Source organism: Acipenser ruthenus, chromosome 42 (genome assembly GCF_902713425.1).
Source record: "Acipenser ruthenus chromosome 42, fAciRut3.2 maternal haplotype, whole genome shotgun sequence".
NCBI classification, from domain to species: domain Eukaryota; kingdom Metazoa; phylum Chordata; class Actinopteri; order Acipenseriformes; family Acipenseridae; genus Acipenser; species Acipenser ruthenus.
In genome coordinates, this window is record NC_081230.1 from 6834493 (window position 1) to 6862467 (window position 27975).

At 40.3% G+C, this 27975-nt stretch overlaps 3 protein-coding genes across 7 annotated transcripts in view; 2 read left to right on the forward strand and 1 right to left on the reverse strand.

Annotated features, from left to right (window-relative positions):
- LOC131709223 (signal transducer and activator of transcription 1-alpha/beta-like) overlaps window positions 1-3165 on the forward strand; it is a 31616-nt gene extending 28451 nt beyond the window's left edge. For 2 of the 3 annotated variants that reach the window (XM_059011312.1, XM_059011311.1), the window contains one exon: window positions 101-3165. In XM_059011312.1, coding sequence (XP_058867295.1) covers window positions 101-393 — 293 coding nt within the window. In that variant the 3' untranslated portion in view covers window positions 394-3165. The remainder of the gene's footprint in view (window positions 1-100) is intronic. The other variant, XM_059011313.1, reaches the window with a different exon arrangement.
- Window positions 2438-25479, reverse strand: LOC117967081 (polypeptide N-acetylgalactosaminyltransferase 6-like). 3 transcript variants are annotated; one of them, XM_059011315.1, is made up of 12 exons: window positions 25334-25479; window positions 23773-23872; window positions 15447-16000; window positions 13730-13902; window positions 11102-11251; window positions 10426-10660; window positions 10046-10163; window positions 9222-9422; window positions 8490-8621; window positions 6836-6937; window positions 5814-5966; window positions 2438-5366 (listed from the first exon to the last, which is right to left on the reverse strand). In XM_059011315.1, the coding sequence occupies exons 3-12, from the start codon at window positions 15911-15913 to the stop codon at window positions 5253-5255; spliced, it is 1845 nt and encodes a 614-aa protein (XP_058867298.1). In that variant the 5' UTR covers window positions 15914-16000; window positions 23773-23872; window positions 25334-25479; the 3' UTR covers window positions 2438-5252. The 3 variants fall into 3 exon arrangements, with proteins under 3 accessions (XP_058867298.1, XP_058867297.1, XP_058867299.1); XM_059011314.1 differs by lacking the exon at window positions 23773-23872; XM_059011316.1 differs by lacking the exons at window positions 23773-23872; window positions 25334-25479 and adding an exon at window positions 21218-21625.
- LOC117400919 (testis-expressed protein 49-like) lies at window positions 24665-27975 on the forward strand. The gene is made up of 4 exons (XM_034001279.3): window positions 24665-24875; window positions 25739-25864; window positions 26416-26560; window positions 27733-27975. Exons 1-4 carry the CDS (start codon window positions 24785-24787, stop codon window positions 27779-27781), a joined length of 411 nt encoding a protein of 136 aa, XP_033857170.2. The 5' UTR covers window positions 24665-24784; the 3' UTR covers window positions 27782-27975.

Genomic DNA, 27975 nt, shown 5'->3' on the forward strand with positions numbered 1-27975 from the left:
GTAATTCCAATAAGAACCACTCAAAGATTTAAAAGTTGAAATGCAGACTCTGCTAAAAGAGATGCCATTTGAAGACCCTTAGTGATTGTTTTCATTTCAGTAACTGAAGCCATGCAGCTGACCCCCTCTGATGAGCTGGTGAATGATCCCTGGTTGAGCAATATATTCCCGCAAAACCACATTGACCTGGACAACACAGACTTCTTCCACCAGGATTTGGATGATAATTCAGTTTATCCAGTGGGAATTGACAGTTCTTCAATAGAGGACCATCCCTTCACCTCTGAATTTTTCTGTTCCAACCCTCTTCCCACACCAGTAACCACAGTCACAACACCAACACACTTTAATGCTGTCGGCTATGACCAATCACCACTATTGCTACACTATTAGTGTGGAGTTCCGTAGACGATACTTCACTGAAACTGTGCATTAAAACCGTATTACGGTATATAATTATTGTTAAGTATCTATTTAGCGCATCTACTTATGTTCAATAACCTTTTGCTCTGCGGATCTAGCTTGGCCATTTGCAGCATGTTGGATGTTTTCAGCAATTTCTTTAATAGGGACCTTATTTGAATTTCAATGCTGAAAGGTCCCTGTTTTGAGGACCAGCGTATCCCCTGTTTTCTTGGCTGACCCGCTCATCGTGCATTGCGTTGTAAGGTGGTGGAATTCCCATTAAATCCAGAGCCGTCCTCGTATTCCCAGTTAATGGAATCAGAAAACAAATATCTATCTGTATTTTGATTTATTCCACTGAGTTGTTATGTTTTAAGTGTCCAGTAGGGGGCAGTGGGGAGTATACCTAAGGTTAGTTCTTGGTGTAAAGCAGGATTTACTTGACTAACCACTTCGGCAATTTGTACCATTTTATCATCCTTTTCAGAAACTCTTTGAAAACACAAAGCTGTGACTGTAATAGAGTACACCATTTTTTAAGTTCCATAAATAATGCTACTCTTCACGAAACCTCCGTTTTGTGCCTACGGTCTTAAACTACTTTATAAAAGTTGACGTATGTACATCAACACCACCTGCTGGACATTTAACACATTTCAGCTCCCTCAGAGGAATTACAGTAAATCTGACTGCTGTGTAACATTAGTCGACGGATACCAAATTATACACACTACCTGATTTAACACAGGGACATGGTATGTTTTTATTGTTATTGTTAAGCGCAAAGCACTTTTTAAAAACAAAATTGTATGATCAAAGCTTTTATGAATTCCCATTCTCCAGTATTGAAAATGACTCTTGTGATTTATATTCCCTATTCTGTAGTCTATAAATCCCAATCCCCGATTCTAACTCCCATGAAGTCATGTAAGATTACCGTTTAAAACCCCACAACCCTGCAATCTAAAATACTAACAATGTTAAACTACAATGAAACATTGATTAAATCTCAAACAAAAGCACATTCCCCAAACATATAAAATAATAAAAAGTTATTATAAACTTGTAGCAGCAGGAAACATTTTCTAATCATGTGCTGTAGCCCATGCTGTCTAGCTGCAATTAGCCCATGTGACCTACAGCAAAGGAAACTGGAGTCGGCAGTATTTGCATATCATAAATTAGCATAAAGAAAAAAATATTCTAGGCACAATAAAAACCAGCAATAATGTTCATAAAGCTGGTAAGAAAATGGATAGCACTCTTAAATAAATAATAAATTCTAACCACTGCAGTAGGTTTGATTTAAATACAAACGTAGCCAAAGTAGTGAGGTTGCTGTGAAAACTTGTACTTCCGCACGTTAAAGTTTAAAGATATAGTTCTTGGGACGCCAGGTCACAGTGACCTGCTTAATCTTGTATAAATTAACACAAGCTGTCATTCAACATGCACAGCTAAATCAGGGTAGCTAAAAAAAAGTGTTTGGAACCGAATCAAGTGGAATAGCTGATGTTTACCCATTGTTTTAAATTTTTTACTGCTTTAAAAAATAAAACTACTCTCCTGCTTGCATTTCCTAAGTCTCACAGTAGCTCAGTTCTGCTTGCAGTTCCTAAATCTCACAGTAGCGCAGGTCTGCTTGCAGTTCCTAAATCTCGCAGTAGCTCAGGTCTGCCTGCAAGCGAGGAATTCTAGGCAAGGATTCGAGAAGCAATGACCTCAAACAGCAAAAATAATTCCATTTGAATTGTCGGTACTTGAAACCGAGTAGTGCATACTGGTGTGCACATACACACGTAACAAAAAAAAAAAGATTTACACACAAAATTAAACTGATGATAAAAATCAGTCATACAAACACAGAATCTACCTGTATTCTGGGCAAGACACTTTAAAAATAAGATCCAAAACCATAATTCTAAGCTAAAAGTTGTGTGTGTATATAAATATTATAAATGGTGAGTCTTAAACCAGGTACCAATGTAATAATGGGGCAAAATGGATATCTTGAATTTTATTTTATTGGTCATGGTCATAGCATATCAACTTTAGTAGAAACTGACACCCCACCACCACCACCATTAACAAAGATCTCTTTAGCGCATGTAAATATCCTCCAGGCTCTTGTTCTGTTTTAAGCTGAGAGTTTGGAGTTGGCATTTTCATTCCTGGCAAACATTTCACCATCTCATCTTCCCCATCAATGGTTAAGTTTAAACATTTCCCAGTTTGTTGCAGAACAGATGTATTTTGATAATTTTTTGACCCAACTCTCCAAGTCTATGGAGCAAGGATGGGTCTAGCATGCAGCCAATACTAATTTGTAAAATAAATCCTAAGAAAATGTTTCAAATTGGCACTTTCACACTGATTTATTACAATATTTTGTCAACCGTTTTAAAATCACACATCAAATTGCTAACACGCTCTTAAGAGAAAACATATACATATGTACAATGTATATAACAAATGATATGGATCTAGATGGTGCTAAACTTTGGGCTGTGGATGTGGAAATGCAGTACTGAACCTAAAGTATTGATCAGACCGGAAATGAGAGCGTGTTAAATATATTTGCTGGGAATAAATCATTTTAACATTGACTACCACTGGAAGGGGCAACACAAAACCACTATGAACTGATAAAAAGGAACAAACTGTCCTATTGTTTGTTATATATATATAGTGCGCCAGTAAAGTACTCACGCTCTCACTCTGTCTGCAAGCCACAATAAACCTGTTTCATGACCCCTCTAATTGTATTGCGTCTCTTATTTGCATCATTTTTTATCATTGGTAATTGTGTGCTTGTGTTCACTGAGACTTTGGACTAAACGGGTAACTCCCACATTGGGTTTAACCCTTCGATCAGCTACCAATGCTATTCAAGCCAGTTCAATCTAAACCTCTCTTTTTACTGTTCTTACCAGGCTTCATTTTACCTCCTCCACCTCAGCTAGGGGGGGTAGCAGTGGAACAGTCTCCCTACCTCTTTCTCGGCACAGACTGAGAGGTCACTGAAAACCTTGTACCCCAAAAGAGCCCAAACCAAACCAGTCTAAATGCTGTGACACAGGCTAAACTGTCTCTATTCTCAAATACAAATGGTTTGAAAAAATCGCAAGACTGAAGATTAAATGCACGAGGTAGGTATACACTTTTTTTTTTTTTTTTTAATTCTGTACGTTACTGTACATGTGTTTCATCTCCCCTGTAGTTAATACAGCAAACGTTAATGGCTGAAGTTGCAGGGAGTATTGCTGTTAAAAGTTGCCAGCTGTCACACATAAAGGATGTTTTAAAGTAACTCACTTCTTAAAAGTGAAACTTACACCACTTCTGACGTGCGAGTGCTACAGTATCTGTGAATCTCGTGTCCCCTGGTGCGATGTTACACCCACCGGGGAAAGAAACTGACACTGAGCCCACAGCTCACTGATTCCACTGCCTTAATCTGCCCCCTCAGAGTTGTTTTAAACCATGAGGTAGCTTACCCAGACTTGTTCATTAAATCTTCATTCAGAATTAAAGTTGAACGCAAAGCGATGGTAAAGGAAACTTCTTTGACAAAGCTTTCACTGCGTCTTGGATAAAGGTGAACAAACGTATCAAGACTTTTACAGAATACAGTGCTAGAGAAATTACTGAGGTAGAAGATTAGCTGCTGTAATACTGAAACGTTTAAAAAACATTTTTGAATAATTACCGGTTGTACACATTTACTGCTGCTGCTCCACCCCTGTAATAAGAATGCATGTGCAGCTGTACAAACCAATCATTAAAATTAAGTGTTCAATCAAACTATTGTTCCTATGAACACAAAAACATTTGTGTGCCAATAAAGTACAGCAGCATTCATTCTTTAATTACATTTCAGTATACCAGTCTACTACACTGTACAGAAAACTACTGTACAGTTAAAGGTGATCGTGTTGTGCTTGCTATAATGCTACTGTACTTTACATTTCAGTACAGGGATTTCATTCAGCTTTCCAAAGTGATGTTAAGTGGGTTGGAAATCAGGTGTAGGAGTGTTGTAATAACCAGTGTGATTCTAGCAGGGGCTTGTCCCCATTGACGTTATTCAGGCTGGGGCATTTCAGTGTGATGAGGAGGGTAACTTTTAACAGGCGTGGTATTAAGATGGTTTGACTGTTTATATAAAATATTTTAGAGCAGAAGGACCAGACCATTTCACATAGAGGTCACCATAAAATTGATTGCAGTCATTTATTATAAATACCTCTTTCATTTGATTTTTTTTTTGATTAGACAGATTCAGAGACCTCTGGGAATGTCTTTGGAGGGAAGGTATTTGATTTTGGATTGAAAAAAAAAACACATTAACCTGCAATTATCTGTCCCAAAAACCAAACTGCAATAAAATCTCTTCAAAACTTCTTGCAGCTTTTTTTGAGAAGGATAAAAGTCTTGACTGTTTTAGAGGAACCAGTGTGTTTTGTGCTCCATAGCACCATTCCAGATTCACAGCCGAGATAAAAGCATTAGACACCCAGGCACCAGAAAGCCAGATCGCAAGGTCCTTTCAGAAAGTATAAAAGAAAAGGCAATTGAAACAGTTGATGGCCTAAAGGCACAATTCAGTCTTGGAGTTTTGCAAATAATTTGCTGCAAACTAGCAGGGCGACATACTGTAAATCATTATGGCCCAGTGCAAAGTGGGTCAGTCTTTTTCATTCGTATCCAAGACGACCATTTTCTGCCCTGGTGTCGCTCGCTGGCAGTAGCTCTCCAATGCAGAGTCCTGAAACTAAGGGACGCACCACTCAGACCCCTTAAGGCCAGTTCGTCCCCAATCTTGTTGGGTCGCTCCTGCAGGATTCTCAGCTGAAAGACCAGTTCTGGAGTGGGTCTGTTGGGTCACACGAGCCCAGAGCAGGTTTCCTATCCTTAGCAGTCAAGCACATTCCTGACGCTGGATTCTTTAAGAGATTATCCTGGGGAGAGAGGAGAAGGACATTTCAAAATGAAGCACAGCGGGTAAAGAACAAGCAGACATGCATTCACTTTCTGAAGGCTATTTCTTAAGGGTGTGTGGGATTTCACAAAGGAGCAGGGCCAACCTTAAATGGGCATTTTTCATTTTGTAGCTGGTTTCAAAATGTTTCCAACAAAAACATGGTTCTCAAACCAGGGTTCAGCTAAGATTGCAAAATGACAATAAAATACAAATGTTTATTAAGAATACTACACAGTATGCTTTATTATTCATGTTCATACAACAAAAATGTATATATTTATGTTGGTTCATAAGTAAATAACCAGAGCAAGTCATGTTAAAGGTGGTCCCTAAATAGAATGTTTCAGAAGCACCCCCCAGAAAGACCCGCTGCTCCCAGCTTCTCTCTTCCAGTCTGAACACAGGGCTCTGCAGGGTCACTTACGCTTGTGAGCTCCCAGATCTGCTCTCTCGCCACGCTGGTGCCCCTTCCTTTCAGCCTGCACTCCTCAATCTTCACCGGCCCTGTGCTGCTGTGCAGACACAGCTGCTTCCCAATGTTGTGACGCAGCTCCTTGTGAGAGGTGTATTCAAAGTACTGCACAAGTCAAAGGAAGCAGAGATCAATACTTAGCACCACAGTCTTTAACGGTTCCTTGGCAGCCACGATTCTAGGAGAAAGCTCAGTTTATCTCTCCAAGCATCAAGCCTGCCCTGGACTGGAGGGAGCACCCTTTCTCTTAGGGGGTGAGGGAGCAGGAAGTTGAGACTAATTTCACCTGCTTCAAACCCAGGCCTTCAGAGGTAAAAAGGCTAGTGAAATAGCATTTATTTTTTTAACTATTGCCTCTACTTCTAAAGCATCTCAAGCATAGCCCTGTGTGACAGGCTGGCTTGCAGTGGTGATGTGTGATGACGTCACGGACCAAGAAGTAACTGAATCACAACAGTGGATGGGCGGGTGAAGCTGAATGCAACGGCATTCAGCGTATTTATTAACAAACAAAACAAAAACAAAAGATTTAAACAAACAACAAAACAGAAACAAAAGGGCATGAGGGCCAAACGAATAAACAGACAAACAAGTAAGTGTCGTGCTGGCTAATCCAGCACGTTTTAGCAATTGTTTATATATACTCCTCGCGCTCTCTCTCCACTCTCTGTACACCCCACCTCGCAGAACGGACAGCTGCAGGTTCTTATACTCTGGCCGAGGGGTTAACTAGTTGTTAATTATCTAATTACCCCTCGGCCAGAGTCTGCACGCGTTTGGTAAGGATGCATGACTGTCAGCTAGTTAAATAATCAGTAGCTGATCAGTCATGCATCCTCACGGGTTTTTAAATTATAAATAAGAAATACGCGGCGCTGTTATCTGCACCGCAAACAATAATACAAATAATAATACATAGGGGCAGGACACTCCGCCACACGCTGTAACGTAGATACCTAATGAACCTGAATTACCTGATTCCCTCCCATTCCATGGCAAGGATACATGATCAGTGGTTTTCCTCCATGGTTGCTCTCCCCAACATCCAGGCAGTGTTGCAATCCCTTGTTTTTAATCTGAGGAGAGAGTAGGGGTGTGAAAAAACGATTCTATATGCAGTAACCCAAGCTAAATCTACAGGGTGAGGTTGTCATGGTGTGGATTCCTAAATACCCGTTGCACAGGGAGTGTCAGGGTGTGGAGGAAAAAGTTATTTTGGTGATGCGAGGTAAGAAACGAAGTTGCAACCAGACATCTTAAAGGTTACATGGTGACAACAGTTTGCAGGTATCCTCTCTCCAAGCACGGATCAGAGCAATACAAAGAACATTTAAGTATTCTCAGTTTAAATGCAGTCTTTCAGTGATATCATGATTTTTCTTTAAACCAATCAGACAAAGACATAAATCTCTTATCACTTGGTTAATTGTCCATTGTCCTAACCCTAGCTTCCAAGCATCTGGTTCAATCCAGTTTCTCTTTGAAGTAGCTAGTTTTTATAACCCTCCTAAGAAAACCTGTTTTATATCTAGTCTGTAAATATGTTTAACAATGTGCTGGTACCTCTAATACAAAAACAATGATCCACCCTAACTGGCAAATGCCTTTCTTGTTAGAGGCCAACACCTATAAAGGAGAGGCCAGCACCTATTTCAGATTGTCTTGGAGCCTTGTCCTAGCAAAGACAAAACTTTATCACCTTACTATCGAACTAGGAATTTAACCAGAATCGGACTTAATGTTTAACCCATTCTGTGAGGTTTTATTCGAAGACCAAACATTCATTTATATCTAAATAAAATGTTCCAACAAGATCTCCCTCCTGACTTGCGAGGGCACTGTGTAAAGAGAATACCCTAGACTAAATAGCACGACAGTTTATTCCCAGGGTTAGGTTGAAGTCGGCCATCTAGAAAGGGGGGCGGAGCTACGGTACATGAAACCAATGACCCGGACGGGAAACTGCGTGGCTTCAGCGGATTGGAGGAGCGGATGTGCTCGTTGACCAATCGTGAGTGACGTTATAAAAAGGGGACGTAGTGATGCGATATGTTCCTTTGTGAATGGTTAGCTTAAAAATGAGCAGAAGGAGAACCTGTGCTGTGAAACGCAAGTGTTTCTTTGTTTTTTGTTTGTCGTTAATAATACTGTTTGTGATTATTTGGACAGCTAAGAGCACTAAACCTGGATCAACAACACTTCACTTTGTTTGCTCTAAAGAACTTTATTCACCACAAGCCCTAGAGCACGCACTGTGGACTGGTGTGTGTGTGTTTGTGTTTGTGTTACATGTGGGTGAACTGAAACTGGACTGTTATTTCGGGGCCAACCCTCGGATTACACCGAGGGTTGCTTCATTACCATTGTTATTATTTACTGTTGTTTTGCCATCAGGCCATTGAATTTTAAAATCCATGAAAACAACATTGCACCTGGATTATAATTGTCTGTTTATTAATCACTGCTGCATTACCACAGTTAACCACTTTGCCACAGGGATGAAGAGAGATGCTGTGTAATAACTTCTGACTTTTCGATCTGCCCTGCCCATTTCCAAATATGAATCATGGCACCTTTAACAGCAAAGCAAAAAAAAAAAAAAAAGCCCTGACGAGCAGTTTGCCTTACCGCTCCGTACAGCGCTGGAGTGAGGTCGGGGACGAAGGCCTCGGGGTAAACGTTCTGCAGATACCAGGTGAAGTTCTTGCACTTCAAATCCTCCTTTAACCTTAGTCGAGTGGAGATATCTCCATACGTGTGCTGTGGGAGAGGAAGGACAGAAGCAGAAATAACCACAGGAAATGGATATTATGGGATGGAAATAAGACTCCCACTGCACAGCAGTTTGAGCCATTCCTTGTTTATCAGTTTAATAAGACACAACTGAGCTTGTTATCGATACACTGCGGCTAACCAAACTCGTAGTAACACCTGGAATGGTTGAAACTTCTATGCAATAGGAGTCATTTTCATCCCTGTACTGAAAGCACTACTGTTGTATTTAAAGCTCTAAGAGTGGGGTGGTATGTTACCAACGTACTTGTTATGCAAGACAGTTCAATAGCAGACCTCTACAGGAAAGGTAACCACACAAAACCACAAGACTTAAACCTTCAATTTCAATTCAAGGTCTCAAGTTTTTCTGTAAAATATATATTACAAAACGCAGAGAAACAATTTCTTAACAAGATGGAGCCATGTACATTCTGCCTGCAGGAAAGACGAATGTTTTTCTAGTGTATAAACAGAGACACTGGAAAGGATATGCCTAGTTCTCCTATGGTAGTCTCTGTCTCTCTGTCTCTCTCTCTCTCTCTCTCTGTCTCTCTCTCTCTCTCTCTCTCTCTCTCTCTCTCTCACCTCTCTGGCCATGGTGGCTGCGTTTCGGTTCCGCCGGTAGAAGATCTCCTTGTAGCCGTCCATCCACACCTCGGCCAGCCGCACCTGGTTCCTGGTGATGACCTGGGTGCCCTTGGGGAAGCTGTGGGGGCTCTTGGTCCTGAAGACATGTCCCACCGTAGAGCAGGGGATGATCTCCAGCTGACCCCCGCACTGCCACACCTGCAGACAGAGACAGACTGTATTACAGGATCATTTTAACGTGACACACAGACAAACACCTTACTCACTGAAGGCAATGGAGATAAAATTGTATGCAGCAGGGCGATACACTGAAAGTCATAATACCTGCCGCAGCATAATATGCAGGTCCCCATGTGATATGTGTATGATTATTAAATATGGACCAATCACACTTACCCAAGAACCATTTGGTATAGTACTTGTGTGGATTCACAGGGGGCTTAATAAATTAACTACTGGTTTCACAGACCCCCCCATCAAGATAAAGGAAAAAAAAGTGAAAAACAGATTTTCAGTGAAACGTTTCGTGAAATTTGATTCAGGGTTTTTACAGCCTTATTTTCGCAAAGCCTAAACAGCACTGTTTTTGAACAACCCAAAAGTAACATCAGATAGTGTGAGATTAGTGCTAAACTAGTCTGTGAAACCAGCCTTTAAACATAGCAATGTAGATTTTATCCTGCGTCATAAATAAAAAAAAATAGCCCATCAAAACGAATAAAGAAATAAAACCACGGCAAGCGGCAATTCTGAAATATTAAACTAAAACAGGCGAGCTGTTGAGATCACAGCCTACTCTGAAGTGAATTCAAAGCTCATACCCTGAAGGACATTTCCACATTCTCTCCTCCCCAGATCTCCATCTGCTCATCGTAGCTCCCGATGTGTTCGAAGTACGACTTGGAGATGGAAAACAGACCACCAGCGAACGTGGGGGTCCTGGAATCCACAGGGAAAAAAATACCATGAGGAAAAAGAAAACATCAGAACTTTAATTATCGTAGCTTATAATACTTCAAAATACGCAGTGCTGCGATGGGGAGGGACCCAAGTTATGGAAAGACAAACTGCACAACAATTCTTGTCTTAGTCATCTTGCAACAAACCTTCATTTCCAAAACATTATATTAAACTAATCATGAATCTGTTGTTCTTGTTTAACAAACGTGCTGGTTTTCATGCCTTCGCCTGCAGGACTCACTTGATGGGGTCCGTCTCGTATTTGCGGCGTTCTTTCTCATGCTGTGGCAGGGCCTCCCAGCCGAAGGACAGGCTCCAGTCGAAGTTGCCGCGGTTGTGTTGCTGGCTGTGGCGCACTGGTTTGGAGAACTCGAAGGTGTTGAGGTTGATGCTGGGGATGTCAGGGCTCACCACGGCCGTGTGATCCTCCGCGATGCGAGCCAGCAGGGGCTCCAACCAGCCGTGGAAACATTCGCCTGGGAAATTCAAACTCCCTTTACATCACACCACTCATGTATAGCGCTGTTAACAGCAAAACGAGTTTAATAATAAAAATGTAAATTATTCTTGAGAAATTATATATATACAGTATATAACTACCTGTAATTCGATAGTTACTGCTTTCTCCCACCTTAACTCAAAAGCTACTTGTTTTTACTTACTCTCCTGACATTTTCACTAGTCCAAGTGCAGTTACGCTGCACTGATGAGACCCAACCAGGGCGAAACATGTCTGCAGATACTGTACTTTGACTTTAAAACACTGAATGTAGAAGCCTTTTGGCGACTTTCCCGTGATTTGATTGGTTCTTGTAATTCTCTTATTTGCATATAGCAATATGCAAGACCTATGAAGTGATGGTAGTGTATTAGGTATTAGGTACCGTGCACTTTTCCATGATGTTTGCAGCACTTACAATGCGAGTCTAGGAAGGTCAGCACCTCCCCAATTGCCTCCTTGGCTCCCAGCAGCCTGGCTGTGATTAACCCCTTCCTCTCCAGCTGCCTGACCACCTTCACAATCTGCAGCTGCTTCACGTATTCCTCCAGCTGCGTCTTCAAATGCTCTGGAAGGGACAGGGCTCAAATTGAGATTGCAACACCATCAGACCTTAAAGACCGCACAACTGCACAAAATGGCCATTCAATACACATGGGGGAAAAAAAATGAAGAATATCAGTAAATAAACCCTTTATTTCAAGCATTAGGATGTCTGTCCTTGTCCAACCGCTGTGTCTCCTTAGAGACACCTGATTATGAGTATGTGGGAAGAGTTTTGTTTTTTCTGTGATGATCAAGGCGATCATGATAATAGTTTGAAGAGCTGGTACTGTATTAGATTAACACTGGTAACGAAACAGAGAAGAAAATCATTCAGCAATAAGAAATGGTTTAGTAAAACACTATCCCGTTCAGTGTTTTATTAGGTGTTTAAATGTTTAAACCTTACGTTTCAATTCAGTTTCAATTCTGCCTGCAGGAAATACGTACTGTAGCTTGTATTTCCGAAAGATAAAGAAACCAGTAACTGATTAACGGTGAAAATGCCACACCTGTGTTGGTACTATAATGTAATATCACTGCATTAAAATGGCACAATGATAAAAACAAGATAAGGCTTGTTCCATACTTGTACACCTTGTCCACCTCCCCTAACATTTTGACAAACACTAAAAACAATACAGATAACGAAAGAACTATCAGAAACCAAAACGAATGCTTTATGACTCAAGGGCTGTAGTGGATGGAAATAGGAAACTGCCACGCATTTAAAAAAAAAATAAGCGTGGTTTTCTCTGCAAAAAAAGGAAATCGCAGTCAAAACCCGAAAGCATGTTTCCGTTTTAGAACAGACCGTTACCAAGCTCAGCTTGACTGAATTCTTTATTTATAAGCACAGCACCAGATATTTCTAGACAGGACAACCAGATAGGCTAAGAAAGATGACCACATGAGATAACCACACGTGTACAAAAATAGTCACACAAAGCAATCAGTCGCATGTCGATACCCGCACTAGGGCTTAGTTACAAAGGGACTGCAGCTGCAAAAGAAGGTACAAGAGGTCTCGCCATAAGTATGATAAACATAAAGGCAAGTGTGGTCAGGGTAGGTGATAGAAAGTTGTTTCAGTGTCATGTACGGTTTATTATTTTATATTGAAATAGAATTAGTCTTTGGTTTTGGGTGATTTTATTGTAATGCGTTCAAGCAGCAGTGTGATCCATTCCTGGTTTTACTAGGAGTCTTATTTCCATCCCTGATATATGCAGGGATGGCAATAAGATTATTGCATAGCAGTTTCACCCATTCCAGGTTTTACTGCAAGCTTGATTATAGGTAACATGCTCAGGAGTGTCATAGTAAAACCAGGAGTGGATCAACCTGCTGTGCAATAGGAGTCTTATTTCCATCACGGATATGTCTTGTTGGCTTACTATAAGAACTTTACAGAACGTATTTTGATTACTGCGTTATCTACATAGCATTTCTGTTACTTCATAATTACAAATAGCGATCCTGTGCTGCAGGGTGCTTGTGAAACTCAATTGATGACACCATGTGAGTTGACGTGGCACTATTCTAAACCTAAAGCTTGCCAAGTGAATGGCTTTTTCTGGCACGCTTATGCTTTATGAATACAGAGCCCAATCTTTTATCTGCTGTTGGCTCTGGTTGTTATCTGCTCTCTGCATGGTTTATCTTGCGGTGAAGCCCAAGGCAACACCTCCAGGATGTAAACATCCTTGAGAAGAGATGGACAGAATTTGATAAAGAAAAAACAAAAAAGAAAGCTGGCTGTGCTGTGCTTTGTGTTCACCTCCTCCTCGCTTTCGCTGGGTTTGCTCCAAATGTCTCAAAAGCCAAGTCTGAGTGGCAAACGAGCAATTATGTACGTTGAAAATGACACGTCTAATATTTTAAAATTGAAAGAGTTGTTCAGAAAGAAAGAAAGAAAGAAAGAAAGAAAGAAAGAAAGGAGAAAAATACCCACTTTTTGCAGCTCAGGACCCCCTTGCAAATGAGGCTCATCGGGTAAATACAGGTCTCTGCACCTTCAATTGCAGCAAATTATTTCTTAGAGAAAGCTATGTCATTTTCAAGAAAGTAATACCCTGAACAGCTGACGATACAAATGAGTACAGTGCCTAAACCAGTCCATCACAACTACAGTTTAGAGCTCAATGCAGTGATTGGTAGAGAAGGGATCCATGCCTTCCTAGAATGCTTCGAGGTAGGAGAGACCCTGACTGGCTAGTTTGTGCTTCATAACCCTTACATCTCAGCAGCTCTGTTCCGCTTAACCCCTGAAGGTACACAAGGAATGGAGCGGTTGTTCAAATGGTTTCTTCCTGAAATACATTTGAGAGGGACTCAAGTATCACCAGGAGGAAACCGGCAATTTGAATGACCAGATCCAACCCGTCAGTAAAAGTTAAACCACTGCAAAAGAAAAAGAAACATATTTTTATTTGTGGGACACATGCCCCTTGTACCTTAAAGGGTTAATCAAGTTGAAATCAATGAGGCAAGGTGTCCATACCATCGGTGCTGGCGTCGTCCACCAGTATGATCTCCTTCAGCAGGATGGCAGGGGAGGAGTGGAGCACGCTGTACACAGTCCTCAGCAGGGTGGACCAGGCCTCGTTGTGAAACACAATGATCACGCTCGTCGTGGGCAGCGGGGGGCATCGCTTGAACTTCTGATCGATACACCTCGGGGGAGCAATGGAAGCAACGATCTCTTAATGCATGAAGACCATGACCATGAACGAGGCCATGAGGAGCAGCAATGCCTTGTCAAGTCGGGTCTCAAGAGATCCCAAAGATTCAGCAGCAACAACATGGCTAGGTAACCCATTCCACCCCCTCGCCACCTTCTGTGTAAAGAAGTGTCTGCCACCTTCGGTTAGAAGTCTGTCTGGATTTCCAGCGGTCTTCTCAGGTCCTGGTTTCTGTGCTGAGCTTCAAGTATTAGTTACGGTTAACATTGTCCTATTAGGATTTTAAAGACTTGATTTCTCTTTTGCATGTACACAACGCACGCCCTGAAACTCTTACACTGAATGTAGTTTATTTACCACTAAAAAGAAAGCACCTCCCCACAAAATGAATGCAACGCAATTTTAAATGTAGAAACACTAAACGAAAGTGAGAAGTACAAGTCTTTATCAACTGGACGAGCATCGATAAGCAGACTGGTCAACCCATGCTAGTAATTTTTCTTATGTGTTTATGTGATAACAAAGAAAATAACAGCTAGTGCTGGTTAGCGTTTATTGCGTCTATGATGATGTGACTTGGATACACAGGAGTGTGCAAATGTATTAGAACACCTCAGGATTTCTCATTCCTATCCTTTATATACCGACCTGCATGAAAACCTCTGGGGGTGAGAATTTCAACTTGCGGTCAGTAATCAGTGATATAGATACAATAGGCTCTCACGTGTGAAAATGTTCCACCACACTGCTTTAATTAGGCATCTTAAACAACTTCTAAAAAGCCTCAATGCATTTTACCATTCGTGGCCCTTTTCTCGTGGCCCTTTTCTCTTTCCTATTTTAAATGAATTGCATGTGTGGCCTATTAAAGTAATCAATTAAATTAGACACAAATTCACCTATTTAGATTTTTTTCCTGTGGTTTGATTTCATATGCACATCAAATCAAAACTACAGAAGCAATGTTGTGTTCTAATACAGAAGCAATGGGGTGTTCTGATACAGAAGCAATGGGGTGTTCTGATACAGAAGCAATGTTGTGTTCTGATACAGAAGCAATGGGGTGTTCTGATACAGAAGCAATGGGGTGTTCTGATACAGAAGCAACGGGGTGTTCTAATACAGAAGCAACGGGGTGTTCTGACACAGAAGCAACGGGGTGTTCTGACACAGAAGCAACGGGGTGTTCTAATACAGAAGCAACGGGGTGTTCTGACACAGAAGCAACGGGGTGTTCTAATACAGAAGCAATGGGGTGTTCTGATACAGAAGCAACGGGGTGTTCTGATACAGAAGCAATGGGGTGTTCTGATACAGAAGCAATGGGGTGTTCTGATACAGAAGCAATGGGGTGTTCTAATACAGAAGCAATGGGGTGTTCTAATACATTTGCACACTACTGTATCAAAGTTTCTTTAAGCATTTCTAAATGTCTGTTAAATATTTATGTTCACAGCTAAGGAGGTCCCAGGATTTCCCGGGGGGACCCCTGCTCAATCTTTGCGGGCAGTGTGACAAACCCTGGATTATACTCACTCTGGAGGCCTGGTGTCCACTCCCAAGCTCCGGTGCAGAGAGATCCGGTCGCTGGCAAACTGGTTGAAGCACTGTTTCTGCATGCCTCGGTCCTTCTCCTTCTGCTCCTCCTCAGACAGCGTGCCCTCTTTGAAGGCCTGGCCATCTGCACCGGGTGCCTGGGGGTCTTGGATGGGCCTTTCGATGACGGGTTTGAGCTCAGCCGGGGAGTAGTAACCCGGGGGGCACTGCGGTACCCGCTCCTCATGCTCCTCCCGGGGCTCTGGGGCCTGGATCTGAAACTTGGGCATGGAGTCTCGGATGTTGTTCACGGCACCCATCATCACGTCAATCATGCGTGCCTTCCTGTCGGACGCCTCGCCCCCCATGTCCTGCTGCATAAAGAGGATGACGAGGAAGAAGAAGACAGCCACCCCCAGCACGGCCAGTTTCAGGGGGCTGAAGCGTCGCCGTGGAAACAGCCTCATGCTAGCAATAAGCGTTTTTACAAAGAAGGGCTTGAGTTGACTTCAGCAGAGAAGGCTGGAAGTTGTTGAAGACTGCATGGGACACACCTATGTGTAAAAACAGATTAAAATAGTTTATTCATACAGTACGTTATCATCTATAACAGAGAAAACATCACGTTTCTGATAATATGTTTCTACTGGTTACCTTTGTAAGGTAAACCTAATTCCACCTAGTAAAGAAAACAGCTCATTTGAGTTTAGTCTATCGGGTGTATGCGGCCTATTCCACACCTATAGTAACTTTTCATTAGGAGACACTGCAATTATGAAACCATTTCAGTGAAATACTAAAAAAGATTAAGGAGCGGGATTCTGACAAATATAGCCTGTTGCTACAACTGTTCAAATAACGCACCTGTCATTTTTCTTTTCATTGTTAACACCCTGACATCTTTTTACACGTCTAACTTTAAAATCTGTTTTCACAATGTCTGCTCTAGTGCACTGATAGTGTCAGGATTATTACCCACATTGTCAAACAGGTAACACAGCAATAACGATCCATGATGTGGTACGGAACAGAAAAGCCAGAGTACTTGTTTTTTGGTTTTATTTAAATCGCTCTTCCTGAAACCCCAGTGCACTAGAGCGAACATTTTGAAAAGAGCTTTGAAACAGACTTTCAAGTTTTAATTGTCAAATGTTGTCAGGATGTTAAAAGTTAAGAGAAAAACGACAGGTACGTTATTTAAACAGCAACACATGGGAACGTATCACGTTATATTTGTTAGAACCTGTGTAAAGCCCTGTGGGGCTCAAAGGAATCTTAAACATATCTGCTATCCAGGTACTGCTGGTACACCAGAGTGTAACCATTAACCTGTCCCTCCTGCAACACTGCCCCCTGTGGATATAAAAAATACATCTGTAAATTAAGTTGTGTACATTCGGAGCTGCCTAATCAGGATCCCGATAATTTCATTATTTTTCTTTTCATTACAAATAAAAAAAGAAGTGTGACTGAGGTCCTCTCAACTGCCTCTCATTCAATTGGGACAGCTGCATATTCAGGATATTTTTCCGTCTCCCGAGGCGTCCCGATAAAGCAGCACCGACTGTGCCAGTTTCGTTTTTCTTTCCCATGAATCTTTATGCTTTAAAAAAAACAGCTACATTGGGGTCACAAAAGATCACATACCTGTAACGACACATGCAGTCACACAAGCATCTGACGTGCAGGCAATAAAGTCTCAAGCACAATGGTATCTCCACTGTAACCAACAGCTCCGGCTACAGTTCATGCCAAAGAGGACGGACCTCTTGCTTCTTGGCCAATTCCCTCAATTTAATGATTAACACCAGGACAAGGAAGAACAGCGACAAGGTGTGGCACAAACTGTCAGCTGTTTGATTTAGATTTCACATGCTTGTCAAAATGCTTGTACCTTCACCTGACATTATGCATTCGACGTGCTTAAATTGTGTTGGAGGTTGTTAAATGACATCCAAAGCCTTGTTTACTGTAGTCTTTAGCTCCTACTTTGTTTGATAGGAGAGAATTCCACGTTACAAAACAGCAGGCTGGATCCCGTTGTAATGATTCTGTTCTCTGAGAAGCATGGGCCCAGTTTCAACTATTTCAGACCATCTTTGTGAAATCATTTGATACTAGAAACCTCAAAAGAAACTTATAAAATATGACCTTAATTGAGGGATGAAAACTAAAATAAAAAATAGCATAAATCTAGATAATCAGACATTCCTATAAAGAGCTACTGTCTGCAAACCTTCCAAGTTGCCAGAGACTGGTTTTGTCGCATAATAATCCAGAATAAAAATACATAAACCCAACAGGTACCCAGTAAATCACACAGGTATCAAGATGCACTCTATTGACACTCCTGTTGTTGGGAAGAGAGGAAACATCTTTCTCAAGGAAGCATGAGTTTGAATCAAAACATTGGAGGTATTTATAGGTTTTTGACGACATGACAACTACTTATTATGGTTTATATTCAAATCCATGATTTATTCTTACATGATGTAATGGTGTTCTATATATTGTGACATCATTTTTACGTCTATCTTTAAATCTGTATTAATTCTAATTAACATTATTTTATATAAACTTATATTATCGTGCAGTGCTGGCTGTGAGGATCAGTCTTGATTTGGCCTCCCCAGCGCCTCAGCATGCACAACTTTTGAATGAATTTTGTTTATTTATTTATTTAAATGTTATATATTTATTGGAGTTAATTAGTTCATTCTTTTCTGTTGAGTCCCGCTGGCATAATCGTGTTCAGTCTATTTATCCATTTACTTTCTTTTATTCTTCTATATGTCGCATTGTCTAATTTTAGCTGTTCTAATACTACAAACTTTACATCATTTATGTCATGTCCCTGACTGGTGAAGTGCTGTACTATTGGTTCATTCATTTTATTATTTCTAATTAATGAAAGGTGGTTCTGAATTATTTTATATGAAGTAGTTCCAGTCTCTCCAACATATTTGATTTCATCACATTTTTCACAGGCTATTCCATAAACAACATTGCTATTTTTACAGTATTCATTTTTAGTGGATATGTGTTGTTCTTATGTTTAATATTTTTACTTTTGTCCATGTATTTACACACTTTACATGTACTATTGCAAGTATTTGTAGAACCTGTTCTGTCAATTATTCTTTTATAATGTGAACTAAAATATCACCTAAATTAGCTTCTCTTTTGAATACTACAACTGGGGCCTTAAGAAATACTTTTTTTCATTTTTTATGAATTATGTAGAATCTGCAAGTGTTTCCAAACTATCTTAGAAAAAAAAGTTTAGAGCAAGTCATTACTAATGGGACTCTTGACCTTTTTATCTCTATTTTTATAATCTAGTAGATCATCTCTTTTTAGTTTATCCACTTTTCTTAACTCCGTCTCTATCATTCTTTCTTTGTATCCTCTTTTTCTAAGATTTGTTTTTAATACATTTCTTTGTTTTGCATAGTCACTTTCTTTTGAGCATATTCTTCGTATTCTTATTCCTAGACCCTTTGGGATTGCCCTTTTAGTGTGTATCGGATGTGCAGAGGACATGTGTAAATACTGGTGCATGTCAGTAGGTTTACAGAAGAGGTCAGTCGCAATTGAACCTTCAGGTTTTACTATGGAATCTAAAAATTATTTTCTTGTCCATCGAAGGTCCACCTTAATATTACTGTGTATTTCATTTGCCAGAGATAGGGTATAGACCTATAAGACTTATGTTATAGTGCTAATATTATAAAAACTATAACTAACCAAGATAGAAACTTATTTTTTGGAACTGACTTCACAGTAAAAGGCTTCAGTTGAAGTCTGTAGACGAGGGATTTTCACAGCCTTGACTGACACACCTGTACCCACACACACACCTTTATGTGCTACCCTACTATTACACAACCTAATTCAACAAACGTCTCTCTTATCAGCAGTTTCAACCAAGCAGAACTTGTAGAGCAAAGCCATTTTGAAAGAGAGATTATAAAAAATAAATAATAGCTATTTTGAAATTGTAAGTGGCCACTTGAAGACTAACCACAAAGCTGGCACGTTTAGATTTGTTGTAATGCTGTACATTTAAAAAGAAATCAGTCACTTTGTTGAAGACTTTAGCAGTAGGTGCTTGGTTGGCAGGTGATTCTATATCCATATAATACTGCACAAACGAGAGACGTGCAAAACCCTTTTTTCTCTGTATTTATGCTGAGAAATTACCAGGTTTTACAAAAGCTGTTGGTCGTTAACTGCCGTTTTACATCTACAAGTTCCCCCCTCTGGAGCATGTGAAAATGATGATTTACATAAAGCAAACAAATGTCTCTAACACACTGAATGCAAGTACTGAAACAGGTCAACTTCACCCGCTTTGCGCAGCTTGCATTCACAAAGGAAGGCGCTGAACGGTTTTTTCGTCCATCTCCGCGTATTATTTACATTAAAAACTTGGAAATGTATTCGACCCTCGCTCCGCAGTGGTGGAATGACCTTCCTACAGATGTCAGGACTGCCCAGTCCCTGACCACATTCCGGCGCCTCCTTAAGACTCACCTCTTCAGACAGCACCTGTAGAACCCCTCTGTTTTTCCCCTGGGACACTATCACCCTTCCTTAAATGCGCTTTATTTGCTCTTATCTGCCCCCTATTTTACTGCATTTAATCCTGTACTTCAGAGTACTGTAATCTGCCAAGCGTTTAATCTGTAGTATTTTGTATTTAATCATATCCTGATGTAACTATCACTGACACTGTTATCTGCTGTATTATTGAATTGTATTTTGTCACACTTGTACTTGCTTGAACCAAAGTCATTGTATTTATCTTGCTCTTATTGTATTATTACTTGTACTGTAACACTTGAAATGTATTTGCTTACGATTGTAAGTCGCCCTGGATAAGGGCGTCTGCCAAGAGATAAATAATAATATATAAGGGTTGTGCATTTGTTTAACATCCTCTGAGAAACTGATTCTAAAAATATTTCTACTTTCTAAATGAGAAAAACCGTATTTTGCAAAACTCAACTTAATTATTTAGACGTTTTATTATTAAAAAAAGTCGTCCACCTCAATTATAAAAAACAGGTTTCACTGAATTGAACGGATTTGACTTGTAAAAACAGGTTATCGCTCGGTTTACACTACACGGAACAATGCTGCATTATAATTGCACATAATTGAACACAGAATAAATAAGATACTGTGCTCTGGAAGAATGCACATTGACAGTCAAGGGAGCGTCGCCGTGACGTCACAGTGCATCAACTCAAACGAGCGTGGCTTTCACTTAAAGGTGTACGTGCATTCCAGTGAACCTTGCGCTTCCTTATTCATTTGTACCAATATGCCTGTTTTAATATTTCATAATCCGCCCAATTACTCACTTTGAACAATAACCACGGGGTTTATAGCTTACATCTCAAACTGATGGAACTGTGAATCATTAACACACCAGTTGAAGTTCCTGGCTATTATTTAGTTGAATCAAGCAGATAGGATCCGCTTCTCATAGAATTAACTAAACTTCTCTTATATAATTAATAAACCACACACAAATCAAGGTCTTACAAAGAGACCATTAACCGCATGACAATACAATTTCATATTATTTTAAATCATGTTTTCCAAATGCTATCACGCATGTTATCGAAAAAAATAGTGTTGCAGCTTTTTCGTTTATTGAATTTATCCCACCGTTATTAGTTGTACTTTATAGCTGCACTACGCCTGAATGGGATATAAATATAGATAAATAAATATATAAATAAATAAAGTGAACACAGTACCTAGATCAGCCAGCTTCTGGTAAATAAAGCGGAAGAATATCGATCGACGTGCAGGAAGCGAAATGGTTCACTTCTTCAGAAACATGTATTTCAGTCGACGTTGTCAATCCCAGTGAATTCGTGAAACCCCGACAACGTCATTTATATCGCCTCCCAGAGTTGTAAAACCCAGCAGACGTTATACAGGTTATCTTAAAGAGGGAAGGGCAATAATGTGAGAGGCACTAACGACAGCTAGATCACTATACAAAAAGGAGCTAATCTCGAGCAACTTCCTTTGAAACAAGCAGGTGCCTCTCATTCAGGGTTGCCAGATTTCTGACAGAAAAATAGCGACCTCGTATTTCAAAACAAGCCCAAACAAAACCCAAACAAGCGCAACCCATGTTAGAATATGCGCCTTATGCAAATTCCAGACCGCGACTCTCAAATTCTAAAACAAGCCCAATCCCGCTTATTATAAGCGGACTTGGCAACTCTGCTCTCCACAGAGCTTGACGGATCCCCCTGGGCCCTAATGTCCGACCAATATCAGCACGAAACCTTTGCAATCCACAGGCCCGTTTAAAAATAGTTTGACTGCATATACCGCTCCATTGTAAACATATATTGTGCAGTGTGTATAAAACTACCATATTAAACACATCAATAGAAAAAAGCACAAGCTAATATAAATGGTTAGGGAGTTTGATGCAATTGGCATTTTCTTTTATAGGCGAGGGGAACAAGTACAAATGCGAATGGTTCTGTCGGCAGATCTCATTTGGATAGGCAAAGTTCGCTACAGAATCCGCCGGCGATTTGTACATCATTTGTGTGTAATAGTACACTATAGCATTGGTGTAGCCAGGGCCCTTACCAGAGCTGACTACCCACCGAGGTCAAAAACTTCGGTTTCAAGCTATAGCTGGCAGTATTTTTATGACTGCTTGACAAACCAACAGAGAAAATGAAGGAGTCTTTTGTACTTTACCGGAATTCGATTTCCATTCCTATTAATTGGAATTAGACAATTACATACTATAAAAGTTAAGAGTATAAAACGTGCCCCATTTGATTTACTGATAACATATGTCAGTATGAATCAGTAATGTAATTTTCAGACAGGCAGCTTCTTTATTAAAGTCTTTCCTTTTTTGCGGGTTCGCGAGAAGGCATTTTAAAGTTAAACCTTCTACTAAGGTCAGGACCTTGACGTGGTGAGTGGGCTTTTTTACCAAAGCTGTTTACAGTATAGTTTTTTGCACTACTGCTTAGATATTAAGTCCTGGATAGGACTTTACAATGGAAATGTACGATTTTGTGGGTGAGCTACAGTTTGTCTCGTTCTTAGTGATGTGTCACCCGATCTGATTGAGATCAGTCGATTAAATGGGACATTATCAACAAAAATCATCCCATAGGAATTTGCAGTAGGTACCAATTAGCTCCCAACAGGTTGAGCCGGTCCGGATCAAGCGCTTTAATGGACGTGGGGTGTAGTAGCCGCTAGAGGGCGCTAAAAAGCGGTGTTGAAATAATAGTAAAAATTACTTTAATAGTAGCACAGATAGGTTTAGGAGTGGAGATTAGGTTAGTTGTAGACATTAGTTTTAGGGGTAGAGGGTTGATTTAGGGGTTAGTAGGCTAGTAGGTACCTAGTGGCCGTTCCTATGGGTTGATTTTTGCTTGCTAACGTCCCATTGAATCGACTGATCTCAATGAGACGTCACACGGGTCAAGTTTTGGTACACGTGCCACTTTCTGGACCTACACCAGTATATCATTTTTTTAATGGAATTGTATTCATTATGGTTAAGGGTAGATGTTATATTTTTCCAGATTAATTCTCTGCTGCCTCAATTTCGAAATGTTCTTGGACACTTTGTGGAAATATATCTTACCTATTACATAGGTTACAATAAGTTCCGTTTACAAATAAAATGTGAATTTGTATAATTATTGTTTAAGAAATTCTATGTTTTAGTGGCGTTTTAGCAACTTCAGATATTGGACTACGCCGCTGGCATTAGTGCTTTATACTATTTCATTTAGTGAAAGGCTTTCCTGTGCATTTCAGGCCCCGTTTTAATTAAAAGTCAGTCAGACTCTGTTGCACTCGCATTACCCGAATACCCTGTATTTTTAATACAGTGGCCATTCAAGATGGCTTATTTGTTGTCTCAGCCTGAAGCCTGCCCTGGACTGGAGGGAGCACCCTTTCTCTTAGGGGGTGAGGGAGCAGTTCAGTCTCCATGCCTCAAGCCTGCCCTGGAGGGAGCACCCTTTCTGTTAGGGGGTGAGGGAGCAGTTCAGTCTCCATGCCTCAAGCCTGCCCTGGACTGGAGGGAGCAACCTTTCTCTTAGAGGATGAGGGAGGGAGCAGTTCAGTCTCCATGCCTCAAACAGCTATTATTGATTTAGCTTAGCTGTTTTTGTCATCATTTGACAAACATTTAATACAATAACAGCACAGATTTAAGTATTAAAGACGAATCCAACGGTTTGTAAGTACGTTTGAGTGTTTATTTTAATGGTCTGAGAATATAAAACGCAAAAAACAAAACAAAACAAACCTGGACACAAAGCGAATTCAATCAGTTGTTTGTTTGCATTGAATGCAAGGGTCAAAGCTGGAGAAAAGGCGAGCTCTTCAGCTTCAGAATTTCAATGAATCTGGATTGAGACAAAATAAATATATATATATATATATATTAACATAATTTTATATTTTATCTGACATCATGTAATCAGAGAAACTACAAAATTATAGCACAGAAGTCTACCGGAAGCCATAATAGTAGTACAGTATTTCATGTTATATTTTGAAATGTCACATGATTTAATTTTTGTCCGTTTATCGCTAAGTATATGGAAAACTACAAAGCGGTATGCAATTCAATATGTTAACGTAATATTATTAAGCCGGTTAATTGGAAGCACCATTGGTTAATTCTGTATGGGATGCAAAACTTGGCTACAGCTCTATTACAATACTGTAGTAAATATTATAGCACCTCTACACGACTGGTTTGCTGCCACCTGCTGGCCGGTTTTAATATGTCAGAACTGCAGTTTTTCACAATCATAACTTACTGTACATGATTAGAAACCAGACGGGTTTGTATACATTAAGTAAGCTATAGGCCCATCAACGTTTTACAAGAGATAACAGTGCTATTAACAGGGCTGTCATTATTCTTGTTATCGCTTAATAGTTCTGCTCTTTTTTGATGATAATAATAATAATAATAATAATAATAATAATAATAATGTCATATTATTGGCCATTCACTCTGGACAATATTATACACGTAGAAAAGGTATTTTACTGCAACACATGACATAAAATGTATGCAGAAATATGCATCAAAAATATTGATCCCTGAATACACTCTGAAACTGAGACGCGATCGAGCAATGAGATTGGTCGGTAAAGACGTCAGTCAAATGGCTTCTGTTGTCTGGGTAACGATGTAAACTAAAAACGCCCCACGCGGAAATCACGGCCTAGTCTCTGAATGAACTTTTATCATTGAATTGGTCATTAATTGTAATCTTTTTTTTTTCCTCCTGGTATCGATAACAATGGCTTTCTTCGGAATCACATGTTTGGGCTACCAGGAGCCGTTCAAATCCAGGACTTTACAATCGTGGGGAGGAGTGTCTTATTACAGAGGTAATACGAAAATAGATTTGCCGGCAAGAACAAGTATAGCGATTATCGCTTTAAAGCGCCGATTCTGTGTTATTTAGAGTTCCTGTTATATACACACACTCTAGATTTCAGTACCTCGAACGTCTTTATTTCTAAGTAGAAATATGTACAAATTACAATCACGTTTTTGCTTAAAAATGTTCTAGGAAAAGGATATTGTACTGTTTATTATTTGAGATACAGTTGCGTGTTATTTTTAAAGGAAGGCTGTAAAAAGTTACTAAGGTAAGCTATCAAATAAAAATAGGAAAACAAGATACAAATACAACATTCACCACGGTCATTTTTTTCCGTTTGCCATACACTACCATTATTGGATAGAAATTATATACTGTGTTTTAGCGTAGTTAAAACACAGCGTCCGCTTTCTTGTTGCTTGTCTGTGATTTACCGTCCACAGTTGTTTAAACGAGCAATACCTGCAGTCCCCTTTCTTCTGTTTTAAACCCGACGATTCTTTGCTTGTGTTTCATACTTCATCGTGAAGGATGCTGATATCGCAAAGACAAGACTGAAGATGGACTGTTTAATCTGCTTCCTGGTATCTAATCACTCCGTGAATTCCAGTTGAAATCAGGTGTTCATTTGTAAATACAAAGTCACCGGATCTTGTTAAGGAAGAGGGATAGCATTTTTGTTTCAAAGGTCTTCAGACCACTCCAGCTGCAACCAATCCATGTGCCCTATAGCAAAGGGACCAGGAGGCATCAGTGTGTCTGCTGAGTTGCGTTTGAAATGCCTTTTCTTGCTAATCTTATATTATCAATCGGGGACCCCCACTGTCTCATGTCTAATGTGGCTTTTCTTTTCACGTTTATTTCAAGGTGATGAGAAAAGGGAAGGTTCAGATTCCAAACTGCCTCCGATTCACAGGACAAGCAGCACAGCACTGCACAAAGGAAGCCAGGAACGACACAAGGAGATGATCAAACGAGTCCAGATGCCAAACTGTAAGTACAATTAACTTAATAGGACTGATACAGGTTTTATATGCACTGCCTGGCCACTTTATTAGCTTGGTGTGGGGCACGTTCTTCCGGGGCTGGTTTTTCAAACTGGATAACAGTGATCCGGATTTTGTAATCGAGATAACTTTTATCTGGATGATTTTTCAGAAAATGTCACTGCTGGATTGCATTGATCCCGATTACAAATAATTACAGTTACAAATCCGTTTTACAAAATCTGGATCGCTGCTATCCAGATTACACATTCTGAAAAACCGTTCCCTGGTGTACCGGGGTCCCTTGAGTACTCTGAACGAGTGCAGTACTTGCATTAGGCTGCAGATCAAGCCCACCCAACAATGCTGCACTTGCACCCTGATGATCATGGCTCGAGGAGCATGACGGAGGCTTCAGGAAAATAATTCCTGGATCTCATAGATGAACAAAGAGGAACGAGGATCAGAGCTTGTTGAGAAAGCAGTAAACTTGACTCTCATTTAAAAGAAAGCGCCACAAAGGAAAAGCCCTCAAAACAGAAGCGTTCCTCTTTACAGCTCCCAATCAGATTTATCGAGTGCCCCTGACCAGCGGCCAGCAGTACGGCTGGTGGATGCCCAGAGCAAACCAGACTGCCATAGAGAAGACCGAGCCCTGGACGCGGATCACCCGGCAGCCCAGGCGAAACAGCGAGATGACCAGGTGAGAATACTGACCTGCACTGCCCTTCCTAGTCCTGTATCGCTTCAAGGGTACGTTGGGTTTTTAAGGACAAGGGACTATTAGTGGTGACCAAAAATGAAATATTAACTTTGAAGGTTGCTTCACCTTCAGTGGAACTCACCCAGGTTCGAGTATGTTAATCGAGCCATACTTTGATGGAAGCAGGGGTATAGGAACGTCACACATCTTTAGAATGCTCGTCCCATTGTGATGTCACAATTCACACTTGATACCAATGATGTCACACTACCATGGTTCCCCAAGTCCATGAAATGCAATGCAATTTATATAGCGACCTTTACTGCTGAAGCAACTAGTTGATTGTAACATTTTTAACCAAGGTCAAATAAAATCAGACCAAAAAAAAAAAAAAAAAAGACCTTTCTTTTACTCAACGTTGCTGCTGAAAAATGTCCCTGTGACGGGGTACTGCCCCGTCTTTATGATCAATGTTGGGACTGGCAGGGAGGGGGTTAAAATTCCTCCCTGCCAGAAAAACATGTGAGAATGTGGCTGGAGCCCTAATTGACTAATCAGTAATTATTGAATAATTGGGCTCCAGCCACAGGGGATAAAAGCCAGGGGAGAGGCCCTGGCTAGGAGAGAGAGTTGAAGGAGAGATCTAGAAACAAGAGTGTGTTTGTATGTGTTGTTTTTCTGTTCCAGTGAAGGCAACGCCCAGCCTGGAAACCTTTATTTTTGTAAGTTTTGCTTTTTGCTTTGTGTGTATTTTGTGTTTAAAACCGTTTTGTTTGGTCCTTGTGCCTATTTATTTTGTATTTTTGTTTATTAAAAACTTTATTTTTGAACTTTACACTGTCTGAGTCTCAAACCTCGGTCAATCCTGTCACAGTCCCCCACAGACTAGTTGCTTGATAAGTTTCCCCAAAGTATCTGCCAACGTGAAAACAAAACAACCACATTTTCACAACAGTTTGGTCCACGTTTATGAGGTTTTCATCACTGTATAGTGACATCATGTTTGAAGTCAAATATGCCTTTCTTTGCTACTCAAAGCCACTATACAGATTAACTACTGGTGTGTATTAGCTGCATAGTATAATCTAATGCAGTGCAGTTTTATGCAGTACCTGGTGCAGGTAACAAGTCAGGTGTGATCAGATTACACGTCATTGTCTTTCTTTCGACAGGTTTGTGGACCAAATGACATTGACGAACCGAGACTTCAGCTTATTCTGAACAGTCTTTGATAAAGACTAAGCTTTGCGTGGCGGTCAGTGCCTCGCCAGAGACAGACAGATGCAATCCAGCTAAATTAAAGACAATTGTAAACTTTGAAATCAGGTGCTGTTATTCAACCTCTAGGCCACGAGCTCTCTCCAAAAAAAAAATAGCTTTTGAAAATCATTTTGTAAATAAAATCTTAAAACACA